The sequence below is a fragment of the Convolutriloba macropyga genome, chromosome 9, assembly GCF_964194025.1.
Source record: "Convolutriloba macropyga chromosome 9, txConMacr16.3, whole genome shotgun sequence".
In the NCBI taxonomy this organism is placed as follows: domain Eukaryota; kingdom Metazoa; phylum Xenacoelomorpha; order Acoela; family Convolutidae; genus Convolutriloba; species Convolutriloba macropyga.
The window spans coordinates 50,469,019-50,495,571 of NC_134476.1; the positions used below are offsets into that span (position 1 = coordinate 50,469,019).

Sequence of the window (26,553 nt, forward strand, 5' to 3'; positions counted from 1 at the left end):
GTGCTCAAGGGTCAACAATGTTCTTCATGGATGGTTCAACTTCAAAAACCTTACGACGAAATCCAAACTTCAAATCCCCTGAAGCTAAAACTAGGTCCAATGGGAAGCTGTGCTGATGCGGAATTCGCCGAGAGCTTGAAACCTGTGCCTCCAGTTTTTATTGCAAAAAAAGAAGGGCCTAAAGATTTCACTAAAAATGTTGACGAAAGTTCTTTGAAAAAGCTTTAAAATGATGTAAATTGTCAGCTATTTGTATGCATCATTTACATCGGAATTTATTTTTCCAATGTTTTCTGTTTTATTAAAGTAATACAGTAATTCAGTAATTCACAGAAAGTTAATTCATATTTGAATTAGTAAAATTTAATTGAGTTTTTGCCGTATGAGACGCTAAAATTTAAAGTCTCAATGTTTTCGTTAATGTTTGCTTTTTCTCGCTTTTTGGCGCAAAACACAAACATACTATTCCATTTAGTTCGAAATCTGTAAAAGATTTGGTCAGAATAATTGTTTTGGCAGAAAAGTTAGATTCGTGGTGGAAAGTGCAATTTGGCGCGCAAGACGCTTAAACTTAAAATCTCAATATTTTCATTAATGTTTGCTTTTTCTCTTTTTTGGCCCATAACTTAAACATACTATTCCAACCACTTCTGAATCTGCGAAAGATTTGGTCAGAATAAGTGTTTTGGCAGAAAAGTTGGATTTGTGGTGGCAATCGCAATTTCCCGTATAGGACGCTAAAATTTAAAGTCTCAATGTTTTCGTTAATGTTTGCTTTTTCTCGCTTTTTGGCGCAAAACACAAACATACTAGTCCAACCAGTTCTGAATATGCAAAAGATTTGGTCAGAATAAGTGTTCTGGAAGAAAAGTTAGATTTGTGTTGGAAATTACAATTTGCCGTATAAGACGCTAAAATTTAAAGTCTCAATGTTTTCGTTAATGTTTGCTTTTTCTCGCTTTTTGGCGCAAAACACAAACATACTATTCCATTTAGTTCGAAATCTGTAAAAGATTTGGTCAGAATAATTGTTTTGGCAGAAAAGTTAGATTCGTGGTGGAAAGTGCAATTTGGCGCGCAAGACGCTTAAACTTAAAACCTCAATATTTTCATTAATGTTTGCTTTTTCTCTTTTTTGGCCCATAACTTAAACATACTATTCCAACCACTTCTGAATCTGCGAAAGATTTGGTCAGAATAAGTGTTTTGGCAGAAAAGTTGGATTTGTGGTGGCAATCGCAATTTCCCGTATAGGAAGCTAAAATTTAAAGTCTCAATGTTTTCGTTAATGTTTGCTTTTTCTCGCTTTTTGGCGCAAAACACAAACATACTAGTCCAACCAGTACTGAATATGCAAAAGATTTGGTCAGAATAAGTGTTCTGGAAGAAAAGTTAGATTTGTGTTGGAAATTGCAATTTGGCGCACAAGACGCTAAAACTTAGTCTCAATACTTTCGTTAATGTTTGCTCTTTCTCGCTTTTTCGGCTCATAACACAAACATACTATTCCAACCAATTCTTAATCTGCAAAAGACTTGGTCAAAATAAGTGTTTTGGAATAAAAATTAGATTTGTGGTGGGAAATTGCAATTTGGCGCACAAGACGCTAAAATTTTCCGTACAAGTCTCAATGTTTTCGTTAATGTTTGCTTTTTCTCGGTTTTTGACAAAAAACGCAAACATACTAGTCCAACCAGTTCTGAATCTGCAAAACATTGGGTCAGAATAAGTGTTTTGGAAGAAAAGTTGGATTTGTGCTGGAAATCGCAATTTCCCGTACAGGACGCTAAAATTTAAGGTTTCAGTTTATTGCCTTTTTCTACAACTTTGAAAATACTGTCACGCGGTATTTCGATAGCTGACTTGTGCGGCTGAATAACTGCTGTCAGTATTCAATGTCAGTAACTGCTGTCAGAATTATACGGCAAAGTTACCAACAAAATTGAAATTTCTCTATAATTGTAAAAAAAAAATTGTCTTCTCTAAAAGTCTTCTATTTTTCGAGGTGGTGATGTGACATATGTCTGCTTTTGTGTAAGTTTTAGTAGTTTTTTAGTTTGTACCATCTGTATCCATGCTAAATGGAGCCTAGATTTTCTCAAAAATGTAACCTCACCGGAAAAAATGAAAGTTCTCTATCAGAAAAAAAAGTCTTCTTCAAAAGTCTTCTAATTTTTAGTATTTTTAGTGTATTCGTTATTGTTTGCTTTTTGTCGCTTTTTGGTGCAAAAAACAGACATACTAGTCCAACCAGTTCTGAATCTGCAAATATTTGGTCATAATAAGTGTTTTGGGAGAAAATTTGGGTTTGTGTTGGGAATTACAATTTGCCTTAAAAGACGCTAAAATTTGAAGTCTCAATGTTTTCGTTAATGTTTGCTTTTTCTCGCTTTTTGGCGCAAAACGCAATCATATTAGTCCAACCAGTTCTGTATCTGCAAAAGGTTTGCTCAGAATAAGTGTTTTAGAAGAAAAGTTGGATTTGTGGTGGAAATTACAATTTGCCATATAAGACGCTAAAATTGTCCGTACAATTCTCAATATTTTCGTTAATGTTCGCTTTTTCTCGATTTTCGGCACAAAACGCATACATACTAGTCCATCCAGTCCCTAATCTGCAAGAGATTTGGTCAGAATAAGTGGTTTGGAAGAAAAGTTGGATTTGTGATGGAAAATGCAATTTGGCGCACAAGACGCTAAAATTTAAAATCTCAATATTTTCATTAATGTTTGCTTTTTCTCTTTTTTTGGCCCAAAACACAAGCATACTATTCCAACCACTTCTGAATCTGCAAAAGATTTGGTCAGAGTAAGTGTTTTGGAAGAAAAGTTGGATTTGTGGTGGAAATTACAATTTGCAGTATACCAAACTTTTAAATATAGTATTTTTCATCGGGTCAAGGAGTTGTTCAAATGGAACTAAACTTGGTATGCAGTATCCCCTGTGTAGCTAGAGTCTAAAGCAAAAAGAGTTTTTGGTATAGCTTGCCTAGGAAAAAAATCGTATTTCAATTGGAAATATCGACTTTTTCGCTTATTATTCGCTTATTCTATTTTCGAAAGTATAGAAATTTCGTCGGGTCAAGAGTGGTCCAAATTAAACCAAACTCGGTATGGAATATCCCCTGTGTAGCTAGAGTGTAAAGCAAAAAGAATTTTTGTTATAGCTTGCCTAGGAAAAAAGTTCGTATTTCGATCGGAAATATCGACTTATTCGCTTATTCTATTTTCAAAAATATAGAAATTTCGTCGGGTCAAGGAGTGGTCCAAATTAAACCAAACTCGGTATGGAGTATCCTATGTGTATCTATAGTGTATAGTAAAAAGAATTTTTTGTATAGCTTGCCTAGAAAAAAAGTTCGTATTTCAATCGGAAATATCGACTTTTTCGCTTATTATTCGCTTATTCTATTTTCAAAAATATAGTAATTTCGTCGGGTCAAGGAGTTGTCCAAACCAAACCATTTTTGGTATGGCGTTTCCCCTGTGTAGCTAGAGTCTAAAGCAAAAAAAGTTTTTGGTATAGCTTGCCTAAGAAAAAAGTTCGTATTTCGATCGGAAATATCGACTTATTCGCTTATTCTATTTTCAAAAATATAGAAATTTCGTCGGGTCAAGGAGTGGTCCAAATTAAACCAAACTCGGTATGGAGTATCCTATGTGTATCTATAGTGTATAGTAAAAAGAATTTTTTGTATAGCTTGCCTAGAAAAAAAGTTCGTATTTCAATCGGAAATATCGACTTTTTCGCTTATTATTCGCTTATTCTATTTTCGAAAGTATAGAAATTTCGTCGGGTCAAGAGTGGTCCAAATTAAACCAAACTCGGTATGGAATATCCCCTGTGTAGCTAGAGTGTAAAGCAAAAAGAATTTTTGTTATAGCTTGCCTAGGAAAAAAGTTCGTATTTCAATCGGAAATATCGACTTTTTCGCTTATTATTCGCTTATTCTATTTTCAAAAATATAGTAATTTCGTCGGGTCAAGGAGTTGTCCAAACCAAACCATTTTTGGTATGGCGTTTCCCCTGTGTAGCTAGAGTCTAAAGCAAAAAAAGTTTTTGGTATAGCTTGCCTAAGAAAAAAGTTAGTTCTTCATACGGAAATTTGCGATTATTTCAAATAAGTAATTTTAAAAGCAGGTCTTTTTGATTAGGTCATAGAGTAGTCCAAATTGAATCAAACTTGGTATGGAATATCCCATGGGTACCTAGAGTGTAAAATGAAAAGATTTTTTGGTATAGCTTGCCTAGAAAAAAAGTTCGTATTTCAATCGGAAAAATCGACTTATTCGCTTATTCTATTTTCGAAAATATAGAAATTTCGTCGGGTCAAGGAGTTGTCCAAATCAAACCATTTTTGATATTGTGTTTCCCCTGTGTTGCTAGAGTCTAAAGCAAAAAGAGTTTTTAGTATAGCTTGCCTAAGAAAAAAGTTAGTTCTTCATACGGAAATTTGCGATTATTTCAAATAAGTATTTTTAAAAGCAGGTCTTTTTGATTAGGTCATAGAGTAATCCAAATTGAATCAAACTTGGTATGGAATATCCCATGGGTACCTAGAGTGTAAAATGAAAAGATTTTTTGGTATAGCTTGCCTAGAAAAAAAGTTCGTATTTCAATCGGAAAAATCGACTTATTCGCTTATTCTATTTTCGAAAATATAGAAATTTCGTCGGGTCAAGGAATTGTCCAAATCGAATCGTATTTGGTATGCGGTTTCCCCTGTGTAGCTAGAGTCTAAACCAAAAATAGTTTTTGGTATAGCTAGCCTCGGGAAAAAGTTCGTATTTCAATGCAGTATAAGAAAGCGATTAGCGAATTTTAAAAATAGGACTTTTTCATTGAGTCAAGGAGTTGTCCAAATCAAACCAAACTTGGCATGGAGTGCCCATGTGTACCTTGAGTGCAAAACGCAAAGATACTAGTCCAACCAGTTCTGAATCTCTAAAAGATTTGGTCAGAATGAGTGTTTTGGAAGAAAAGTTGTGTCTGTGGTGGAAATTACAATTTGCCGTATAAGACGCTAAAATTTAAAGTCTCATTGTTTTCGTTAATGATTGCTTTTTCTCGCTTTTTGGTGCAAAACGCAAACAAACTGGTCCAACCAGTTCTGAATTTGCTAGAGATTTGGTCAGAATGAGTGTTTTGGAAGAAAAGTTGTGTTTGTGGTGGAAATTACAATTTGCCGTATAAGACGCTAAAACTTAAAGTCTCATTGTTTTCGTTAATGATTGCTTTTTTTCGCTTTTTGGCGCAAAACGCAAACAAACTAATCCAACCAGTTCTGAATCTGCAAACGATTTGGTCAGAGTAAGTGTTTTGGAAGGAAAGTTGGATTTGTGGTGGAAATTACAATTTGCCGTATAAGACGCTAAAATTTTCCGTACAAGTCTCAATGTTTTCGTTAATGTTCGTTTTTTCTCGATTTTTGGCACAAAACACAAACAAACTGGTCCAACCAGTTCAGAATTTGCTAGAGATTTGGTCAGAATGAGTGTTTTGGAAGAAAAGTTGTGTTTGTGGTGGAAATTACAATTTGCCGTATAAGACGTTAAAATTTAAAGTCTCATTGTTTTCGTTAATGTTTGCTTTTTCTCGCTTTTTGACGCAAAACGCAAACATACTAATCCGACCAGTTATGAATCTGCACAACGTTTGGTCAGAATAAATGTTTTGGAAGAAAAGTTGGGTTTGTGGAGGAAATTACGATTTGCCGTTTAAGACGCTAGACCGTAATGGCTTCTTGGATACCATATATAATTGCCCGTACCTAAACTTCAGTGACAATCAGTACTAATTCAGAACAATTTCAAAGAAATTCCAAGTTTTAATACTGATTCAGAACGATTTCAGAACCAACTGAAAATTTATTTCTGAACTTCTCTGAATCAGAGCAAATTTCAGGGAAAATATTCTGTATTCTTCTGAATCAGAAGTTTATTCAGAATGTGTATCACTTAATTAGCTCTGAATCAGACAAATTCATCAGAAATGTACCTTGAATTAGACCCTGACTTAGTACTGAATTTACCTTTGAGTTAGGTACGGGTACTAAAGTTTTTAGGCCAATACTGAATTCTGGAGATCGATAAAAGAGAAGTTATTTCATATTTTTACATAAAAAAAGGGTACAATAATGAATGTTACCACACGGTTGTTATCGCCACCGAGAAGTTATGAAACTCCAAAGCGAAGCCGAGTGCGATAACAACCGTGTGGTAATTTTTAAATCAACACCTGTTGCTATCATGTTTGTTTTTTAGACTACAAGTTTATCCAACTGTGTCCATCATTAGACTACGAGTTTATCACCACTCTTTTATTGCCACTGTTTACTCACTAGCAGTGTGATAAACTTGTAGTCTAATAGTGACGTGCTTTCCCAGTGTCGATCGTGCATTAGAATTTATTACAATGGAAGTTTATTTAAGTGCTGTTATCACAAACAGGTGTTGATTAATTGTATTTTTCAAATGTAGTTTTCTTGAAAACGTCATCAAAGAGTTGTTCAAATCGAATCAATGTTTTTGTGCAAGTCCAACCCTGTTTGAACATCTTTTGAGTTAAAATCAATTGTTGATTCCAATATGGTTTTAGGCAATCAAGATTTTATTTTATAGATCAAAATGAAAAATGAAATTGACAAAAGTTTTAGTGAGAATAGGAAACCACAAAGAAAGAGAGGAAAAAGAAGTGAAGCAGCAATCGTTAAAAGAAAGCGGAAGTACGTAGAAAAACAAGTGGGCCCACTTCGTAAAGAAAACAAGATGCTAGTGAATGATCTACAGCAGAAAAACTTTGAGCTGGCTGAAACCAGGAAGAGACTTCTAGATTGTCAGATTGCAACAAAAAAAACTGCTTCGAGAGTAAGTTTTTCGATGTAATATTGGAATGTTTTCATCCGAAAACTATGGTTGTTCGTTAATAATTCGGATAGTGTTTAACTCAAATTGGTGACAAATTATAATTGCTTTTCAAAAAAATTCCTTAGATTAAAAGTTTATTTTGGTTTTTTAGAGCATCTTCACTAAAAGAGAAACTCCTCGATGCATTCCAATTCATCCCAGCGACCGCAAGGAAAACCATGGCGGGCGAATCAAAAGGAAACAATTTAACAATTTCCTGAGCACCATTGAAGACTTTTGTTCGAATAACTTCAGCGTTCGTTTTGAAAGACGGTTGGGTTCGGGCTGTTTTGGCGATGTTTTTGCGTGTAGTTTTGGCTTCAAGGGTAAGATTCAGTGTATCATCAAAATTGCCAAAAAAAGCTCAGAGGACGAGTTGGCACTAGAGGGGAGAATTCTTCGAAAACTATTAGATTGTCCTTTCGACTGGAGGCAAAAATTTTTTGCCTTTGCCTACGGATACAACAAAAATCACAAAGGACTTGTTTGTGAGCGTTTTTTGGTTTCTCGATTAGGCAGTATGCAACTCAGGGCCTTGAAAATAACTGGGTTATGCGACTCATTGAAATAACCGAAGCCCTTTCTTTTATGCATGAGCGACAAATTCTCCACTTGGACTTGCATTCAAGTAATGTTTTAGTCTCTTCTGACACGTCTAAAACCATAGATTTTGGCAAAGCAACTCTTGTAAACTTTCCAATAACTTTTACCTTAGATTGCGAAGAACGGAAGGTGTACAATCTGAAGTACAAGCAAATTGAGTATGAGTTGCGCAATGAGAAAAATGCGCAAACTAAAGAGTGCTCTGATGTTTACAGTCTTGGAGTTTTAATCGCATTCGTTGCTAAAAACTGTCTTGTCGCTGAATCTACAAAACCTCTTCTTCACAAAATTGCAAAAAGTTGCTGTGCGCAAAGAGCTGTACGAAGCTCACTTGTTTTAGTTCTGGCTGATTTAAAGGAGTTCAATTTTGAGTAGTTCTTTATCAAAAAAATTTTACATGTTGCCATTTTTCAATTTGGACAAGAAAAGCGGGTCGTTTTGTTATTTTGGTAAAAGGAAAAGATTCATTCTGGCCCTGATTTTCAGAGTCATGAATTCTCAATCTAGTGTTGCTTCTGGATCAGGTGGTTTAACAAACTCACAGCGGTTGAACAAAGGAGTTAAAATCTCTCAACATTTTGAAGATCCAAAACTTGCTAGAAAAGCAGGAAAATTGGTCTGGATGTTCCTCGGAGACAATGATTCTAATCCATTCACTCTAACGTGCAACCATTCCTCATGGCCTGAAGGATTATCTCTGGAGGACAAGATGAACATGACACAGCCAACAAAATTGCAATTCTCAACTACTGGTGACGGAACTTTCTGGGCGAGTTTTGTTGGCAAGGTGAAGACAACACAATCGATGCAGGCCAGTGGGGTAGTTGCAAAAAAACGGCAAAAAAAAGATGGATGAGCCGGCTGCGAATGTTAGCAGTGTACGGTACGTCTCTTAGAATATGAAATCTAATGTAATAATCATTCATGCAAAATGGTGTCAAAAAGTTCGAACTTTAAAATTATCGATCCTTCAATAAATGAAGCTTCTTCTGGCTGCCTGACTTTTATGATTGATTTTTTCTATGATTTTATGTTTAGTGTCTCTGAGAATTACTCACTTTTAATGGATACATCAGTAACGGAGAAAGAAAACCAGAGCAAAACTGCAGCATCAGAAGCAGCGCCACCACCATGCAAGAAAGCTAGGGCCTCAAAACTGAAAGAAGCAGGACAAATTGAGCCAACTGTTGAGCTTGGAACCTCGTTCAGCAAAACTCCATCATCCGCCTCCAACGCAACTGAGAACTCTTCAAAGGTTTGATCTTATCAAAACAATTTTTTGCTAGTTTTGCCCAGTAGTATGTTTTGTTTCATCAAAAACTTTTCCAAAGCCGTTTATTTGAAAAAAGCGCTTAGAGTTAAATTATCCTGAGAACGTTTTAAACTTTTAAAAATCCCAAACTGTCCGTTTTTTTGGTACTTTCTTTTTTCTCGGTGCACTAAAGGACTCACAGTCGGTTGAGGGCGTCTCAAATAGTGAGGTGATGGAATATGTGACACGCAAGTTTTTGGAACTGACCGAGATCAACGCTGAGCACAACAAATAACAGATGCGGGAGTCTGCAAAATTGAGACAAAAAGTGCTTGAAGTGTTCAAGACTAAAGGAAAGGCACCTGGTGACTCCAAAGAAGTTGATGTCGATGAAGCAGCATCAAATGATGGAGAACTAGTGATGCTAGATGGTAGAAATTGGATGGATTTTCCTGTTTGCGATGGTGCGTCATCCTTTGGCAGGCTGCTCGGTGCAAAATACTTTGGGAGTGAGGAGCATTGTACTTTGATGTTCGAGAGACTCGGCTGCAAAGTCAGGAGAAGCGGAGGAAGGGTTCCCTGTGATCCAGCTATTGAAGAAGAGTTCACGAGTATGCACACATGAGCATAGTTTTGACTTTTTTTGCTTTGTTTTGAATTTTGATACTCGAATAGTAGTTCGGAAGTAGTTATATGAAAAGTTTTACAGAATTTTTGTGCACATGGTTCGACTAAGTTTTTTTCGCGTAATTGTTACACTTTTTGTTTGTACTAGAGAACGTCAAGCAGAAGTTTCGGCAAAACTCGGAAGAAGCTGTCATTGATGCTATTCGTGGCGCCAACCAGTATGGGGCGGAAATGAAGCAGAAGTTTCCAGGAGCGGAAAAGAAATTCTCAGCACTGAAATAGTATTTGTGATATGAGGAGCTTGCTTCATCATCCGCAATCAAACATCTGGGTTTCTCTCCTCAACGGTGCTTTTTCTGTTGCTTGTTTATATGCGAGTGATGTTCAGTTGCACTGCAGCTTTTGAAATGTTGTTAAATTTGTTCTGTTACTTTAAAGTCTTTGAAATGGCTTCTCTGTTGCCTTTATAGTAATACTTTCTGTCCGTTGTTCTGCAGCATTTGAAATGTTAATTTTGTTCTGTTACTTCGAAATCTTTGAAATGGCTTCTCTGTTGCCTTTATAGTAATACTTTCTGTTCTTTGTTCTGCAGCATTTGAAATGTTAATATTGTTCTGTTACTTCGAAATCTTTGAAACGGCTTCTCTGTTGCCTTTTTAGTAAAATGTTTTCTGTTCGTTTTTCTCAATTTTTTTTACTTCTATTATTTGAAGCGAGAATAAAATCCGAAGTAGAAAAGTCCAAAAATATATCAGGCCACGATTCATTAGTTTTTACACGTTTGCATCAAATGAAATGAAAAAACTTTCTCAGGTCAATATGATTGATGCAAGTTATTCGAGTGAACAGGAAGACACTGTAGTCACATTTAGAAAAACTCCGGAAAGGAAGTCCAATGTCCTAAGTTCATCAGACGAAGAGGAGGTAAATTTATCGGCTGTTTTGCATTCAACCCCAATAAGCCACGAGCGTCAAGAGTTTGAAATGTTCAAAAGGAAAATTGATGAGACCTTATCTAGCTACAACTCAAAACTCAAACAAAACCGAGATGAAGAAAAAGCTAACAATGAAGAGTTTGTAAGGGTTTTGAGCGCTGTTTTGAATGGGGAGACACCAGAAGTGGACAACAGCGTGTCACATCCCGAAGTCATATGGAATGGCAAGAATCTAATGGGGTTGTACGCGGGACCAGAGCCCTCAAAGTTTGGTCGTAAAGTGGCCGTTGAGATGTTTGGGGAGAAAGAGACCTCATTGCTGAAAACCCAAATCATTGGTCCTCTCAAAGGCAGACGCGAAGCAAGAACTCCTGTGCCAGAGGAAGCTCGCCACGCTTTTGAAGGTTTTTTTCAACCTACTAATAATAACTCCTTTTCTTTTTCTTTCTCATGTTTTTTTCTCGGATATCTGGGCTACGCCTGAAGAAGGTTTGAATATAACACTCACTTTAAAAACAATATATAACAATTACTTTCTAAGTAATTTTGAATTCGTTGTTTTGAATTTTTCATTAACGTACCCTGTTTTAGTTGTCGTGAAACTCAAGTACCCGAAAAAGCCTTGTTTCGCCCATAAGGAGGCACGGAAGTCGGCCAATCAGATGGGTCTCAATTTCAAGCACAGTAGCAATGAAAACACTCTTCTGCCAGAAAACTGAATGCTTCATGGTCATCATTATTTGACTTCTTGCGCTTTGGTGTCGTGACTTATTGTTGAATACAAAATGCCCTCAAAAATTAAAATTTCTGCCAAATTTTTTCCCAAGTGCTTTGCTAGTTCGCAAAAGTTTTGCTGTCAAAAGTCAGCCGGCTCGTTTGAATTATGTTCTTTTTCAATGGTTATGTCTCGAAAGTTGTTGATTCTCAAACTTTTTTTAGATGAAAATGTTGAAGTGCTTTGCAATCGCGCAAGCTGATGCTCATGTAACTAAATCAATGATACAGAATAGCTCTCGTGAAGTGCAGCCAATGGTTGAAATGTGGTCTCACAAAGAGTACGAGGACTGCCTAAAGAAGAATCTCAGGTTGATTCAGTTTGATACTTTACTTAGATGCTGCTATGTTGACGCACAGGTAGCCAAATTTTCCTTCAAACCTGATGACTACGGTGGTTATGGTCTCTTCTATTGCGGAACTGAGCCTTTGAAACCTTCCTCGTCCATCTCGAAAAGGTTTTTGCCCTCTGTCGTAGGTTACATAGAGAAGATTCCAAATGATGTTGTTTGCAATTTTGCTGAAATATCAATTTTTCAAAAAACGGATATCTGCAAGTTCGTCAGAATAATTGTTGGAGCGGCTCGTTTTGCAAACCACAGCTGTCGACCGAATTGCAAATATGCCGTGTTTCATGACGGAAAGCGGAAGGCTATTAAATTAGAAATCATCTCGGAAATAATTCCAGGAGATGAAATAACAGTGTTTTACTCCTCAGAACATTTTTTTGGTGACGGAAATCACAATTGTCAATGCCCTCACACTGATCTGCATTCTGTTGCTTCTGATGTGCCGCCTGTTTCGAAGCGAATTGTTTTAACAAGAACGCGCTTAGTTTATCCTCAGAAGCGAAAAAGACTTTTTGTCTCTATAAAGTCTAAAGAAAAGTTTCGTAGGACTGAAGAACTTCGGAACTTTAGCGACAGCAGTTCAAGTTCGGAAACCCGCAATGAAGGATCTAGAGACTCATTGAGTCTAGACAATTAAGTTGGTAGTCCTCAGACAGCTTCTCCCGTATATCAGTTTGTTTCTTCCCCTCAGGGTGGAGCAGATTCACCTGATTTTGACGTCAGTACTCTAGCATCGACAGGCAACATCAGCGATGATGACAAAACGTCTGAAGGTGACGTATCGAACGCTGAACCATAGTTTTTTGGCGCAAGTGTCAGCAATTTTTTGTTATGTGCGCATGAAATAATTGCAAACCATGGTACTCCTGATATTGAAGCGAATGAGTGGTTCAATTTGATCAGGAAAACGTTTCCTGAGATAAATATTCCCAGCTACAAATCTGTAAAAAGAGCACATGGAATCACAACAGCTGAAGAAAAATTGCGATCTAAGCCATCCGCAAACGGAAAGTCGTGGCGGTTAGAATTCATTGAAGAACTGCAGAACGTTGTACAAGACAACATAAAGTGCATTGCAAAATATTCGATTTCTAAACAGATAGGAAAAGATTTGAGATTATCAACAACATTTAATGAAGCCAAACGGGAAATTAATGTCTGTCTGATCATGAATTCTGACGGTGTGAAGGTCGTGAATTCTAACAAACAGTTACTTTGGCCTGTCTGGCTTGCAGTTGCGAATCTTCCTCCAATAAAAAGGTGTATGTTTCGCAACATCGTCCTTGCTCGGTTGTGGTTTGGATTTGGCAAACCAGCTTGGGATGTAGTGTTTGAGGTTTGTAGTGTAATTTAATGAAACTGTGACGTCAACAATCAAGTTTTTAATTAATCACTTTGTAATTTAGGGCTTCGAGAGAGAACTGATGTCGCCTTCATACGTCCTTTTGAGAGAAAAACAATGGAAAGTGATTTTCGAAGTCGTTCTTTTGACTGCAGACCTTCCGGCAAAGAGTTCTCTCCTCAATATGCAACACTTCAATGCATATTACGGCTGCACTCTATGTAATGTCGAGTGCCTGCGTGGAGACAACAACCTTTATTATCCTAACCAACGATTTCCAATGCGAACCCCCGAAGAACACAAAACCTATCTGCAATTCATAGCCAACAGTAACTACTCCTCTTATAAGGGAGTCAAGGGCCCTGCTAAAATTTTTGATATTGTGCCAAAACTGCCGTTGTCCGCTCCAATAGACTATATGCATCAGATTTTGTTGGGCGTTGCGAGAACAGTTCTCTTTATTATCAAAGACAGTTTCAAGAGAAGACTGGCTGGATTCGATGCTTCTCTTCGTGGTGTGGAGGTTAGCTCATAGCTAACAAAGTTATCAAAAATAGAAAACCGGGTATTTTATTTTCTTTTTTGTTTCAGTTAACCGACGATTTCAAACGAAAATTGCGACCATTGAATGAAATTAAGTTCTTCAAAGCAAATGAAATTAAAGTTTGGTTGCTCTATGTGGGTCCCATTGTTTTGCGTGGCTTGATATCTCCAGCTTTGTATGAACGACTTCATCTCTTGAGCTACTTCACAAGACTGCTTCTCCCTTCTAATATCTTTGTCAATGAAGCCAATAAGTTAATAAAAAAGTTTCTGAACCAAATGGAAGAAATTTGTGGCCTCAATGTTTTCTCACCAAACGTTCACTCCCTGAATCATCTTTCTTGGCAAGTCAAAAATTATGGACCTCTATGGTGCACATTAGCGATAATGTTTGAGTCAGCAAATTACCTTTTGAAAACAAAGTTCACTGGAGCCGTCAACCATTTGCGTTTGATCGTAGAAAGGTACAACAGAAACAAAAAGATCAGACGAGAAATGCCTGCAAACGATGCTCTTTTTGGTTTCTGTCAAAAACTTCGAAAGGAAAGAGAAACGATGCAACCAAGTTTACGCGTTCCGACGGTTTTGTCCACTTGTAAAATGGAGAAAATTTTTTTTGACAGTTTAAGAGTCAAGAATTTTAACATTCATGCTTTCCAGAAAAACGAGCACAATGCATGCCTTCCGTTTATACGAGACAGCACTGCAGTTTACGGCCTTGTTGAACAATTTTATTCAGCCAGGGATGTCAACTACGCGATCGTTTCTACTTTCAAAATTCTGAAGACAGAAAAACCTGAAGACGTCAGTCTGAACATTTTCTCCTATATTGAAGTCGAGTTATCTGGAAAACAATCTGAATGTACTGCTTCTCAAATTTCCGGAAAAATGGTCAAAATTTTGTATAACTCAAAAACTTTTCTCACCCCATTGTTAGACGTGTTTGAACATGATTGATCATTTTCGAGATTTAATTCCTACAAAAGTTTGTTTGTTTTCCGAACTTTTTATGCTGTAGTTTTTCAAGATAATAAAGTTTGCATCTGATTTATTTTTGTTCGCCCATTGAGAAGACAAATTGGTAGATTTAAATTAGAAAAAAAAGAGTCTTGCATTAATATTGTCTTTCGGTTTGCTCCAAACGACAGCTTTTATTCATTTTAGAACTAAGTTTTAGATGAAAGCCACATGTCAACTCTAAGTGTTTAGGTAATGGTTACTTATCAACCATAGAATGTTCCATAATGGTAAACTTACAAACCATAGAAAGTTCCATAATGGTAAACATACAAACCATAGTAAGTTCCATAATGGTAAACTTACAAACCATAGAAAATTCCATAATGGTAAATTGCCAACCATAAAAAGTTACCTAATGGTAACTTGACAACCATAGAGTTCCATAATGATATATTGCCAACCATAACACGACCATCATTCTTTTTATGGAAACTTACAAACCATAAAATGGACCATTATGGAAACTTACAAACCATAGCAAGTTCATAGAAAGAAATTTTTAATGGAACTTTATGGGACCATTATGGAACTTTTTATGGTTGGTAAGGTTGGTCAACCCGGGTATATATATATATATATATATATATATATATATATATATATATATATATATATTTATATATATATATATATATATATATATATATATAATAACGTATATATATATATATATATATATATATATATATATATATATATATATCTTATAGCAACGTATAAGAAAGCGTAATTAGTATTGTCTTTACATTTCATCAAGTGAAACTTATACGGCAAGGTTTTTTAATGCTCTTTAACGGTTTTTTTGTGTCTGATGTTATTGACGTAAGCAGTTGTCTAGAAAACCTAAAAATTTTACTTAAAAATAATTGCTACATATCTTGGTTATAATTACTTAAAATTAGGTTAAGCTATAGTTTTTTTTAAGTTTTTACGTATTTTAGAGCCCATTATAAGCATTTGGAACAGGTTCTGTACGTTTTGATTATGTCATTATTTAGCCGTAGCTGAGACAGATGATTCCTGTCAGAATTAGGTCTCAGCAACAGAAAATTACAGCAAAACTTAAAAATTAACTGAATTTTAACCGTCAGACATCAACTGAAATATTAAAATTAACTTTTCATGAAAAGAAAGTTTTATGAAAAGAAATAGATTCAAAATTAATAGCGATCAATTGAAACTTCTGTTTCGATTTGTCGGTGTCTCAGCAGAAAGCCGGTAAGACTTTCAAGTTGAGCCTTAGCAACAAAACACCAAAAAAGAACAATGAATATGGGCGAAAAACCAAAGTTCAGTAAAAATCTTTTTAAAAACAGGTAGCGTTACGGTCATAGAAACCAATAGCTTTGAAAATAACCCTTTACCTACATATGTTACATTATAAAGCTGATAAGACATTTCATTTATGACATTAGGTGTGAGGATGTCAAAAAGAACGACAGATACAGAAAAAATCAAAAATTCTTTAATATTTTATGGAAACAATACTTGCCATTGCCGTCTGAATAAAGTTTGAGAAGTTTTTAACTTACTCTATTTTTAACTCACTCTACAACCTTTGAACACACTCTATTTTTCTTTCCCTTTACTACACTAGCGTATCTATACCAAAAATATTATTTATAAAATCACTGCTTCAGTTTTTCCCCCATCGACATAAGAATGTCAAAAAAATGCGAACAGACTTGAAAAAGACAGCACCCCAATACATTCCAAATCCTTTAAATTGTAATCACGACAGTGCACGAATACAACTCAAATCCTTTGAATTGTTGAAATAGATAGAGCAGCACTGAAATCCAAATTCGTTGGATTGTTAAAAATGAGGTGCGCCTAAATAAAAGCCTTTGAGCGGCTGAGGCCGGCTAATCAATATACTTCTCGGCTCATTTTGATTACAGTCGTCGCGAAAGAGTTAAGAAATGAACTTTGTTAAAGTCACAAAAAATTCTGTAAAGAAAAATTAAAATGGATACACTATATACAAATGTTCTTAGAATGACGAACTAAAACTTCATGTTTAAAATTATTAAACACCTTGTAAAATAGTAGGTAACCGGGGTAGGGATTGAACCGCCGCCACTCCCACTGTGTCGTGATTCAGCTACCAGGTCAATGTAGCTGCTCTGTACTGTCATCCGACAATACACTCGAATGTCATTGCCCCTGATTTGGATCGTATAGTAACCATTAGAGCCTAACACCAAAAAAAAGTTATTAAAAAACTATTTTTTCTTTCCTCAATTACATCTTTTGATGAAGTGGTAAGTGAATCCATAACTTTGAGAAAAAATAACAAACTCCTACTAACGTGGGATGAATTGTTCTCGAATGACAGGTGGGGAAATTTTATTTAAAGGGGGTTTAGCTGAAATGTTTTTTACACTCTAAGAATGGTGCAGGTTAAACTACCCAAAAATTTAGGTATATCTCAAAGAAAATTTCATGCAGTCCTCCTGCGCAAAATACCTGCTTATTACCTGCACAGATGAACATTAAGGTAAATTTACCTGCACATTATACCCTCACTTATCAGGTAATTTATCCTCCAGTAAGGGTACTGTGGAATAAATTTCCTTAAAACACGATAGTTAGGGTAATAGTTGAAGATAAATTTATCTCATTTTTTTCCAGTGCAGGTAAATAGCAGTTATTTGTGCACGATGACAGCATAAGTTTTCAGGTAATTTTACGTCAAACTGCCGGCACGTTCAAGTAGCGCGCAGGTAGCGTAATTGAACGCCAAAAGACCTGCACAGTTCAAGCATATTTACCTGAATTTTCAGGTAACTTTACCTGCACGGCTCGAGGAGCCCGGGGTAGCGTTCGCATCGCAAAAGAAAGACCGAGAATCAAAGTTGAAATCAACGACTGGAAAAAGCCAGACAGAACTCAGTAAACCATTTTTCTGAATATTGTTCAGCTAAATAATTTTTGGGGAAAATTGAGCAGGTAAAATTTACCTGTACATGGCCTTATCAGCACACTGTTGAGATGAATTTACCTATCATTAATTAAAATGCTTGGGCACAAAAAAAGCGATCTTACAGGTGATCGAATCACTGAACTCTAGGTTTTCAGTATGGTATTTTCATCAGTCAACTACACTGCTTTTGTCTTCTTTCGATCACAATTGCTTTTACCAACTAACTTTATTTCATACAATTGCTACTTAGATCACTCAAATGAAGAACTAGAGTGTGATAAAATTACTCAAGAAATCAAAGAACATTCTAGAACAAAAGCACGACAAAAATTGTCACACAAAAAATTTGCATAAAAATAAAGACCAACACATTTTCGATAGTGGCTTCAAACTCCATTCGAGAGCAATTAATCACTATTATTGATCCATTTCTTCTCTTTTGATTTCTACTTTACTATAAGTTGCCGTTTTCGATATGGTACATGAAAACTAGCGAGCATACAGTTACCGATATAGCAAAACTGGCAAGAGAATATTTGGATATTGACCAAATAACAGACTGTAAACGTTTTTCAGCTAGCCAATCAGAACTGAGAAGATTGAGAAAAGAACAACTGAGTCAACCTAACTTGAAAATGTGGTTTCTCGATATATGGCTACATTGTTCAATATAGCACATCTCATATTAAATTTATCTAGTTGATGTTTAACTTCTAACTAATGTTTTTCAAATATATAACTCATGTTATGAGGAAAGAATGAAAATGATGGGTTAAATATGCTCAAGAATCGTGCTGAGCCAAAATGAAAACAATTTATTTTTTGCAATACCAACGCCAGTTTAGTTGCGATATTTAAGTCTCACGGGCCTCTGACGCATAAACATGGCCTACTTGCCATTCAAAAGTACGACACATTTTTGCATCAAGAATAATCAATGTTGAAGGTTATTTGACTGAGTTCTTTAATCAACGGCTTATAGTAGAAGAGGCGCGGATCCACATGCTTTCATTAAAGGTGCTGAAAATTTATTGCACGCTTATATCAAACGGTCATGACATCTCCATCTTTACTTTATTTAATTACAATGTCGATTCTAAATTAAAAGCAGTTAATAAGTTCATTTTTGTTAACCCTGACAGGCGATCTAAAGTTATTCATACGTTAGACAAGATATTCATATCTGATCACGTCGTGGTAAACAAATAAATATTTCTTTTGTCTGGTTTGATCAAAATGTGATCAAGTTAAATTCCTTTTTTAATTTCCTATAGAGATTTCGTTCAAATATAAAACTCTACAAAATCCAATTGATAATTAAAATTGTCAATTGCTCTTTGTCTTGGTAATCTATGTTGAGATCAGCTATCGCAAATTCCAATCATGCAGATTACGATTTAAAAAATTCTATTGAGCGAGTATCTTATTCATCCATTCCCGACTCAAAATCCACATCAAATTCTAAAAGTGAAAATTGCATTACAAAATACAAACTTGTACTCCATATGAACAGTGGTAAGTCACCAAAGGAATCTCGAAAAACACCCCTTCACATTGACGCCTTCTGGGAAGGCTCAGAAAAAATCCAGCATTGAGTTTGGAAAAATGTATAGTGCGATAGGAAAAGATTCAGTCGGACGAATTGCTACATTACCCACCAACAACAACAACTGTCCTCTACCGTGAATACATACGAAAAAACAGTTTAAGGCCAAACACGACAACCCGAAAGTTAAACATTGACAACAAACGCCCAACTGAATGCAAATTGAAATTCGCCGTTAAGAGGTCTGAGAAAACAAGATACTTTTGAAAAGAAAGCATGGAATTTTTGTGACAAGAAGTTAGCAACAATACTCTATCTTTCAATCGGGAGAAAATGACGTAGATTTTTAAAAGCAATCAACTGCATCTCCCAGAAAATCAACTGCAAAACTGCAGAATAGGCGGCGAAGAAGAATCAAGTGTTCGCGAAAACTTCATCATCAGTATGATCGAGTTTGATACAAAAAAACTACATTGTAAACAGAGTCCTTAAATTGCAAGAACAGAAAAATTGCCACAAGCTATTGCCAACAACGCCAATGAAACAACCGCTACGCAAATGGCCACCCAAAAAATCCGTGAATAATTGCCGGAACTGTAGTCAAAGTTGGCACAATAATCACAAATCAGTTTGTCCGGCGCAAGGATAAGTTTGCAACATCCGTGGTAGTGCTACTAAATTATATAAAAAGTGTTGGAAGCCGAAACGATAAAAGAAAAAAATCAGTTCGGCAGACAAACAGATGCCGAATAGAGGATGTCCATGAAGGCGATGATGACGACGACGATGATGACGCTGAAGAAACTGTTAATTAATATAGCAGCTACATAAAAGCATAGAATAAAATGTATGGCTCAATAAACGATATGAAAACGTTGCAAAGACAATGAATACATTGCTGCAGTAACCTGTGACATGGCCTTAAAGATTGACTCCTTGAAAATTACACTACAATCGGAAACGTTTCTTTCACTGCAGTGACAGAATCAGCATGTGTTTGTAGCAGCATGAACAGAATAGTGACGGAAGAAAACTTAACGTCACTAAACACAAAATACTGAAGTTTCATTGAAATGCAAAGAATGGCAGGCAAACGACGTAAAACTGACAGTTCTGGAGGATGGTCACAATGTCGTTGTAGAGCAAGATCTATTTGAGGATTTGAAACTTGCGCAAAAACTAATTCCCTATAACACAAGCAATTGCGTTGCAATTTCGGGACCTACTTTTACGCATTGCATTATCAAAATCACAAATTGCAAAACAAAAGTTCGACAAAATTTACACTGTAAAACATCAAAAAGGTAGACGAGTTCCCATTATTTCACAGCCCAGATACAAAGTAGAAATAAATCGTCTTTAAATACAAAGTCAAATAGGAAAACTTGCCAATTGCTCGGATAAAAATTTCAAAAATCCCAATAATCTAACAGTAAAAAAGGATCAATCCTTCGAACTATTATCAAAAAAAGATTTTTTTAAACAATGTTGTTCACAAAATAAATTTTTAATGTCAAGTAAGTATCAAATGCTGACATGCCAGCAGAACTTCAAAAAACACATTCTGCATTTTCATGACAGATTCAATTTTAGTACAGGATTGAAGGTAGAGCACTTAAAACTTGTCAACGAATATTTTAAATGAATAGCTGAAGAAAACTCAGACATTAATTTTCGGCAAATTCATTTTGCTAAAGCAGAAATTGAATGGCTCGGACGCCAATTTGTACAAACTGAAATCAAAAGCAGCCGCAGCACTGGCAATTCCTAGCCCCTTTATAGGCTGAAACAACTCAGGTTATTTCTAGGATCGGTGAACTATATAAAAAAATTAATTCCCAATCCGGCAGTGCACCGTCACTCATTTCAGCAGTTACTAAAAATTTTTAAACATTTCGTGCGAATCGTAACCATAAAATTCATTTTAATGAAAATAAAGACAAAATTGATTGAGTAATGATAATTTTCTTACAATCCAAATCTTGAAGTTCATGTCAAGTGTGACGCTTCAAGATCGGGACGTGGAACCGAACTGAAAAGACTTTCATTTGGAAACCCATCCCATAAACATCGATTTTTTATTTCCACAGAAGGATAATACGGTGTAAATGAACTTGAACTGTTGGGAATATTATAGTGACTGAATTAGTATGGGTAGTCAGTGGATCCACAAAAGGCAAACAAGACAGAACAAATTGTTCGTCAACTCGCCTTCACAGAAGACGTCAAAAAGGCAAGAATTTTCAGTCCTGGTTGCAAATAGAAACCTTTTGTGTCAAACAAAAGTCGTCAATCAGTGAAAGAAGGAACTGCGAGCACAAAAGACGCCAGGGAGTACGGCAAATTTTACGTGCAAGCGGTATGAAGTGAGATAGCTATGGAGTAAAACAGAGCCCATACTACCGAACAACTACAGCTCAAACTTGTGTCAGATTTGCTCATTGGAGCGAAAATTCCCAAAAAAAGTGAAAATCTAAAAGTTTGTCTCAATTGTTAAACGAAAACAGACGTCAAAAAAGGGTTCAAAAAAACTTTGATTGAATCAGATTTCAAACTCACGTTTCTTGGCAATTTACTTTCACCATAACATCCGATGCTCATTTTGAACTAGTTCTGCAAAGTATACCGTACTTGCAATGAGAAATCGGAATATAAAGAAGAACGTTCGAACGGAAATCTACTAGCGGGCAAGATTTAGAGCATCGGTTGATTGAAAGAGTTTTAAGATTTTGGCAAAAGGCTATTATCTCTGTTGTTTTCAGTATTTGACCCAATTTGAATGTTTGCTGCCTTCAGTGCTCACAACAGACGACTCCCGAAGAATATATTGACTAATCATGGACAACATCGGGGTTCTGATGCGGAAACCGGTCAATTAGCAGAACTACTAAAGTTGGAGAAACAAGTTTTATTGTAGTTGAAACCAACAGATACTTCAATATATTGAAGGAGAAAAAGGAATTTCATTTGTTCGCTGACTCATGTAAAGACTTTTTGTGTGTACACGTTGGTCTACGTTCTCAAGCAAAAAAATATCAGCTGATTTAGCATTTGCAACTGGAAAAGGCAGAGAGGCGCCAATGAAACCACCATTTTCTATATTACGTTTGGAATTACAAGCAGCGGTCATGGCAGTGGTATTGACCGATCAGATTGTAAAGGTAACCAAGATAAAGATACACGTTTGGAGTTCAAAGTCGGAACTCAACTACAGGACTGCAATGAATACACAGCTTTTAACGCAAACAACACTTGTTTCTGGCCAATTGAAGTGGGCAGATTTTGGATACAACTGAAGTTTCACAATGGAAACTTTTCAGCAGTATTCACAACCGCAAAATTTGTCGAGAGACTAATTAGTGTTGAAGAACTCAAAAGAAGCAAAAGGCTTACTATACCGGCCTGCAGGAGTTGACTAAAAATAGAATAGACTTAGCTTGTCAACGTAGTGTTTGCTTCAGATGAAGAAAACAAACCCGAATCAGTTTTTCATAAAACAGGCTTAGGAAGCAATTGTTCAATGCAACTGATTTAGCAATTTTAGCCGAGTCTTAATTACAATCGCATACGTGCATTGAGCATAAAGCTCAAAGAATTTAAAAACAAAGACAATTGACAATGAGGCAAAAAACTGCTAATGCGAACATCTTCAAGCTACTGCAACAGGGACAAATTGCTGAGGCATAGAAATCTTACAAAAGTTAAAAAAAATTCCGAAAAACAGCAAAAATTTTCAATTCTCAGCTTCTTTCATCGACAAAAAAGAGACTTATTCTAGCTAAAGGTAAAATAAAGATAAAAACAATTTGACTTCAATGCAAGGCAGCTGATATTGTTTTTCTAGAATCATCGCAATATCGAATTTTTCGTGGAATGCGAGCACAAGATAAATAAGCACGAGTAGACTGGACATGTAAGAAACATTGTTTGGCAACGCTTCTGGTTTATTGACGGAAGAAATGTCTTGCGTGCAATAGAGAACAACTGTCTCTCGTGCAGAGGAAGCACAGCACAATCAACGGCCCTTGGTGCGTCAACACCTTTTGCAATTGTTTGAATAGTCAACATGGCCCTTTCAATATAAAATTGGCCACAGAATTCGAAAGTTACCGTGTTGTTTTTTCATATGCTTTTTTGTTCGAGTTTTGCTTATAGAGATAGTCCCAAGGTTGGATACTGACAATTGTTTAAAAGCAATTAGTCGGCTAATAGCTCAAATAGGCAAGCGGACAATAAAAGACAAGTGACAACAGGAAAAAATTCGTAGGGGCAGATCAAATTTTCAAAGAGTTTTTTCCAGCATGGAAGTGAGATAGAGTTGAGAAACAATTGACTCAGCAAGGAATCAGATGGAAGTTTTTTCCGCCCGCAGCACGTATTTTTGGAAGAGTATGGGTGCAACTGGTCAAATTATGCAAAAAGAAAGTATGGAGCGTTAAAAAACCAAAAAAAAAACGAAACAGTTCTTGCAGAAATAGTGTGTCAGTTCTAATATAAAGGATTTGCAAGCTGTTATCCAAAACCAACTCCTGGCCAACAAAATTGTCTGTTGGTCTCACTTAGCATGCGCAGAAGAAATTGTTGATCATCGAGAGCTCATCCGACGAACACAAACCTACTCCGAACTCATCTGTAAACAAATCAGAGAAGAGTATGTGTCGATTTTGAACAATCGACTAAAGAGGAATATGAACGCAACCAAAATCTTAACGAAAGTTATGTCGTTTGTTTTGTCGGAGACAGCGACAAACGAGGCAATTATAAACTCGTTTGCGTTGAACAACCCATTGAGTTTTCTGACATGTTGATTGATCTGGCGACGTTTGAAACCGATGACGAAGTCTACATGAGTCCAGCTCTGAAGCCTATCCCGGTACTATCAATTGACGAACTTGTTTTCACGGAGGACAATTGGGCTGTCGATTTTGGATCTGAGCTTGTGGAGCATGCTTGGAAAACTAAAAGCACATAAACTGATAGGGTTTTTTGTATCAGTGTTTTTATAGCTAATGTCTATTCAAACTTACAGTCACAGTTTTTGTTGTAATTACGTTTACAATAAAAAATACTTTAAGAGTAATGATAAGAAGAAAAATGTGAATAAAACATCGATTTGTTAGAGAACATCTGCAACGGCTGCAGTAAAAATACTTCGTCCTATAACTCAGCACAAATATTGCAAATCAAAACTGACTTGCGCAGTAAATATCATGTTATTGTGTCTTGGGTTTTAAACATTTTTGAGCAGCAAATTTTTACTGTGTATTGTATTGCAAATTGAAATTGAACAATAAATGATTTATTGCTGTGACTTGTATCTAGAGATTCTTTGGGTTTCAATTCAACTGTTACTGTTACGCCTCCCACCCCCACCCACCACCAGTTGCTGCAATTCAAACTCCTCAGCACAAAGAGCAAAATCGATTCAAGTTTAAGTTTAAACAATGCTGCATATACAGATCCTAGACATATAACTTCGTCTTTGATTTGTTTCCCTATCAGATTGAATTGGTATAAATAGAGAGATACAGTATTGTATGATCTGCACCAAACTCAGTACAATTTGATATTTAAAAAATTAAAAACAGTCAATAGTGAACTCTAAAATTATTATGCGAAGCGAAGATACTAACGTACATACAGTTATAAATGCGAGCTGCAAAAATAAGAAATCTGGACTGATTTGGAAGCGTTGTAACGGCCTAATTGGTCGGCGTAAAGCTAGACCTTGTCAAATTTGCGAGAGCAGCCGTTATAAAATTTAAGATGGCACAGAAACAAGTTTTAAAGATAAAAAAAAGATGAAGTTTCTTCCAGGCCGAGGTACTCACTGGAAGGTTTAGCATTTTTGATATGTTTGCAACTGTTGCTCTCAGCATGGGGAATAGGATTCAGATAGTACCACTTTCGACTAGAAGAGGTTGCCTCAGAGGGATTGGCCCCACAGTTGAAACTCTCAACAGCACTGTGTGTAGAGGCTAAACTGTCCGCTGAATAAGCTGAACAGACGTTTGTTAACTCCTGAACAGAAAAAATGCATGGCTGATCAGACAAGACAAATAAATGTGAAAATCATAACAGTAAAACTATAATTGTAATTCTAAACGTGTTACAGGGTGGAACTATTTAACTATTTAATCAGTAGAAATAACAAAGTAAAAGAATGCTTTATATATATATATATATATATATATATATATATATATATAGGTGTGTGTGTGTGTTTTGTGTGTTTGTGTGTGTTTGTGTATCTATATATATATATATATATATATATATATATATATATATATACATATATATATGTATATATATATATATATATATATATATATATATATATATATATCAGGGAACCTGCTTCGCAGATCCGCAAAGCAGTTTCACTGATTCACTGATCTGCAAAGCAGTTCACTGATCTAGATATTTATCGTAATAAAATGACTAACAACAACCTCATTAAAGTCCATTTTAATTGTTAAAATATCGATATATATATATATATAAATATATATATATATATATATATATATATATATATAGGTGTGTGTGTGTGTGTGTTTTTGTGTGTTTGTGTGTGTTTGTGTATATATATATATATTATATATATATATATATATATATATATATATATATATATCAGGGAACCTGCTTCGCAGATCCGCAAAGCAGTTTCACTGATTCACTGATCTGCAAAGCAGTTCACTGATCCAGATATTTATCGTAATAAAATGACTAACAACAACCTCATTAAAGTCCATTTTAATTGTTAAAATATCGATATATATATATATATAAATATATATATATATATATATATATATATATATATATATATATATGTATCCCCGGTCGAATTTTTCTGCACAGAATGATGTAAGAGTGGGGCTGCAATGGGAGGACTTTTTAGGAAAATGCTCAGTTCAAACCTTAGCTCATTTTACCTCCTCTAAACGAACTACCCACTCACTATTACACCATTTTACCCACCTTGGCAGCCCAACTCTCACATCATTTTTCCCCTCTTAGCAAATTACCCCTTCACTCTTACATCATCTTATCCCCTTTGGCAGATCAACTCTTATATCATTTTACTCGCTCCAAACGAACTACCCCCCACTCTTAAGCCTGGGGTAATTCATCAAAAATTCTCCCATTGCTGCCGATTGCGGCTCACTCTTACATGACAGTTTTAGTCATGGGACAAATTCCTCAAAAGTCCTCCCATTGTAGCCCAATGCAGCCCACTTTTACATGGCAATTATAGTCAGGCGGTGATTCCTCAAAAGTCCTTCCATTACATCCCATTGCAGCCCACTCCTACAATGGCAATTTTAGTCAGGGGGGTAATTCCTCAAAAGTCCTCCCATTGCAGCTCAATGCAGCCCAATTTACATGGCAATTATAGTCAAGCGGTGATTCCTCAAAAGTCCTCCCCTTGCAGCCCATTGCAGCCCACTCTTACAATGGTAATTTTAGTCAGGGTGGGGTAATTCCTCAAAAGTTCTCCCACTGCAGCCTATTGCAAACCACTCTTACATGACAGTTTTATTCATTGGGCAAATTCCTCAAAAGTCCTCCCATTGCAGCCCAATGCAGCCCAATTTTACATGGCAATTTTAGTAAGGGGGGTAATTCCTCAAAAGTCCTCCCATTGCAGCACATTGCAGCCCACTCCTACAATGGCAATTTTAGTCAGGGGGGTGGTTAAGTCCTCAAAAGTCTTCCC

At 36.0% G+C, this 26,553-nt stretch overlaps 1 protein-coding gene across 1 annotated transcript in view; it reads right to left on the reverse strand.

The window, feature by feature from the left end:
* Window positions 1-26,553, reverse strand: part of LOC142346254 (uncharacterized) — a 115,717-nt gene that overhangs the window by 69,728 nt on the left and 19,436 nt on the right. Inside the window, exons 2-3 of the mRNA XM_075398770.1 lie at window positions 24,656-24,845; window positions 16,390-16,549 (exon numbers count right to left, since the gene is read on the reverse strand). Of these exons, the coding sequence (XP_075254885.1) occupies window positions 16,390-16,549; window positions 24,656-24,845 (350 nt within the window). The remainder of the gene's footprint in view (window positions 1-16,389; window positions 16,550-24,655; window positions 24,846-26,553) is intronic.